General features: G+C 33.6%; 1 protein-coding gene across 1 annotated transcript; it reads right to left on the bottom strand.

The window, feature by feature from the left end:
• Window positions 1–652: 652 nt before the first annotated feature.
• Window positions 653–1,152, bottom strand: LOC116480023 (small ribosomal subunit protein uS10-like). Its single transcript, XM_032754611.2, has one exon. The coding sequence runs from the start codon at window positions 1,036–1,038 to the stop codon at window positions 679–681; it is 360 nt and encodes a 119-aa protein (XP_032610502.1). The 5' UTR covers window positions 1,039–1,152; the 3' UTR covers window positions 653–678.
• Between the last annotated feature and the right edge of the window lie 1,250 nt (window positions 1,153–2,402).

The following is a 2,402-nucleotide window of genomic DNA, read 5'->3' as shown; positions in this document are numbered from 1 at the left end:
CCTCTTGTCTGATTACTCTGGCTAGGACTTCCAGTACTATGTTGAATAAACGCGGTAAAAGTGGGCATCCTTGTCTTGTTCCAGATCTCAGGGGGAATGTTTTCAACTTTTCCCTGTTCAGTATGATTTCATCTGTGGGTTTGTCGTAGATGGATCTTATTACTTTAAGGTGTGTTCCTTCTATGCCAATTTTGCTGAGGGTTTTAATCATAAAGGGATGATGGATTTTGTCAAATGCTTTTTCTGCATCTATTGAGATGATATGTGATTTCTGTTTTTCATTTTGTTTATGCTTTTTATCACATTTATTGACTTACATATGTTAAACCGTCCCTGTATCCCTGGTATGCAACCCATTTGATCCTGGTTGATTTTGTTTTTGATGTGCTATTGGATTTGGTTCACTATTATTTTATTGAGGATTTTTGCATTTTGTTCATAAGGGATATCAGTCTGTAGTTTTCTTTTTTTGTTATTTCTTTTCCTGATTTTTGTATTAGGGTGATACTAGCTTCATAGAATGATTTAGGGAGGATTCCCTCTTTTTCTATAATGTGGAATAGTGTCAATAGGATTAGTACCAATTTCTATTTGAATGTTTAATAGAATTCAGTGCTTTCTTTTTTTTATTTTTTATTTTTTTTAACAACTGGTAATCAATTTATTAAAATAGTTGACTTAAGCATCTGCAATGGTGACTTCCACCTCAACTCCTGGCTCAATACTGATGGAAGTAATCCGCTTAACAATCTCCGAAGGACTGTGCAAGTCAATGAGTCGCTTGTGAGTTCTCATCTGGAAACGATCCCACGTTTTAGAACCTTCACCACAAGGAGTTTTTCTTGTAGTGATTCTCAAAGTCTTGGTAGGCATTCGAACTGGTCCTTTCACTTTGAGATTCTTTTCTTTTGCGCCTCTGATCAAATCAGCACACACCTTTTCCAGGGATTTTACATTGCAGCTTGTTAGGGTGATTCGAATTCGGTGAATTGCCACCTCCGGCTCCACGGGTGTTTTTCCAGTATCCTTAAAAGCCATGGCTGCTGCGCGGCTTCCTGACCGACTTGTTCCTCGGCGAGAGCGAACAGCGGTGAGTCAGGAGCAGGAGCGTGCGGAGCAGATATCCTCAGCTCCTACAACCGCGTCTTCCTCAAAAAGCGAATTCAGTGCTTTCTGCTGGTTTACATTTCTATATAACTGGGCCTCACATAGAAAAGAAGCAGTAAACACTTCCATAAATAATGTGAACCTAAAATCACTTCTTCACAATATTCAATTCTATATTTGAATTTACAACTAGCTATTTACTTATATGTGAATTCTTGAAATCATTTAGCCAAATATCTAGATCTTTTACTAAGCTTACGGGATATTTTTATCAAGATAGATATAATTACTTGTTTAAGAAAAATATCTATATCCTATAAGGAAGGTAAGGAGAAGTATAATCTTCTTCTATAAATATAGATTATTATTGTCCCTAGGGTTAATGAGAGAATCAATTCTACTCATAAACATCTGTTCTTATAATGCATTCATGAAAAAAATTGTAATATCTAAGGATATTTAAATTACAAAATCTCATAAGTAATTCAACCAATACAACATTACGTATCTTTGGTTTAGCTATTTTTTTTCTTGTTCTGTATGTTTAAAAAGGGCCATGATTAAAAATATCCAGATATTTATTTTGTACTTCATAAGAATAAATTCTCTGTAAACTTTAAGAGTAAAATGTGAATATAATAAAATATAGAACACATTTATATTTTACAGTATTCAAGGGAGGGAGATTTAGTAGCTCATACCATTTTCTCTCACAAATGCACATTTGCAGTATATCAAGTTTTTAATTGTTTAGGGAGACTAAATAAGGGATAAGCTAACAGTTTTAAATGGGTATAAAATGCTATGTAGATACCAACTTTAAAAATGAATCTTTGATGTGTGTCTTCTTTTCATTTTTGCAATTAATTTTAGCTTTTGAAGCTATTTGGAATTCAATTTAAGCCCACAGAGTATAAAATTATGCATTAACTTGAAGATAGACCCATATTTAGCAAAAACAAGGTTGGAAGATCAACAGGATTCGAGACAAATGTTAATTTCAAATGTATAAACTCAAATTTACCAGGGCTTTTAAAGCAACTAGCACATTTGTCCCTAATCAAAGGCTTTAATTTAAACATCAGAGACTGTAAGATGCTTTTTAATTCTGCCTCTCATATAGGGCTGACTAGCATTTATTGTTATACCGTTTTAACAAATACCCACAGATGAATCCAAAATTGAAATCCAAAGACACTAAAGAGGTTTTATGTAAAATTTACCTCTTTGAAGTGAATTGCATTAGGAGTTGGGAAAAAGAAGTTAAAACAAAAGTTTTATACCTAGCATTTTTC

This window comes from Hylobates moloch, unplaced genomic scaffold (genome assembly GCF_009828535.3).
Source record: "Hylobates moloch isolate HMO894 unplaced genomic scaffold, HMol_V3 SCAFFOLD_3, whole genome shotgun sequence".
Classification (NCBI taxonomy): Eukaryota; Metazoa; Chordata; class Mammalia; order Primates; family Hylobatidae; genus Hylobates; species Hylobates moloch.
Note: the sequence above shows the minus strand (reverse complement) of the source record. Positions and strands in the feature narration are given on the sequence as shown.

Excerpts from the sequence above, each read along its gene's own strand:
- LOC116480023 (XM_032754611.2), bottom strand. The coding sequence starts at position 1,038 with ATGGCTTTTAAGGATACTGGAAAAACACCCGTGGAGCCGGAGGTGGCA.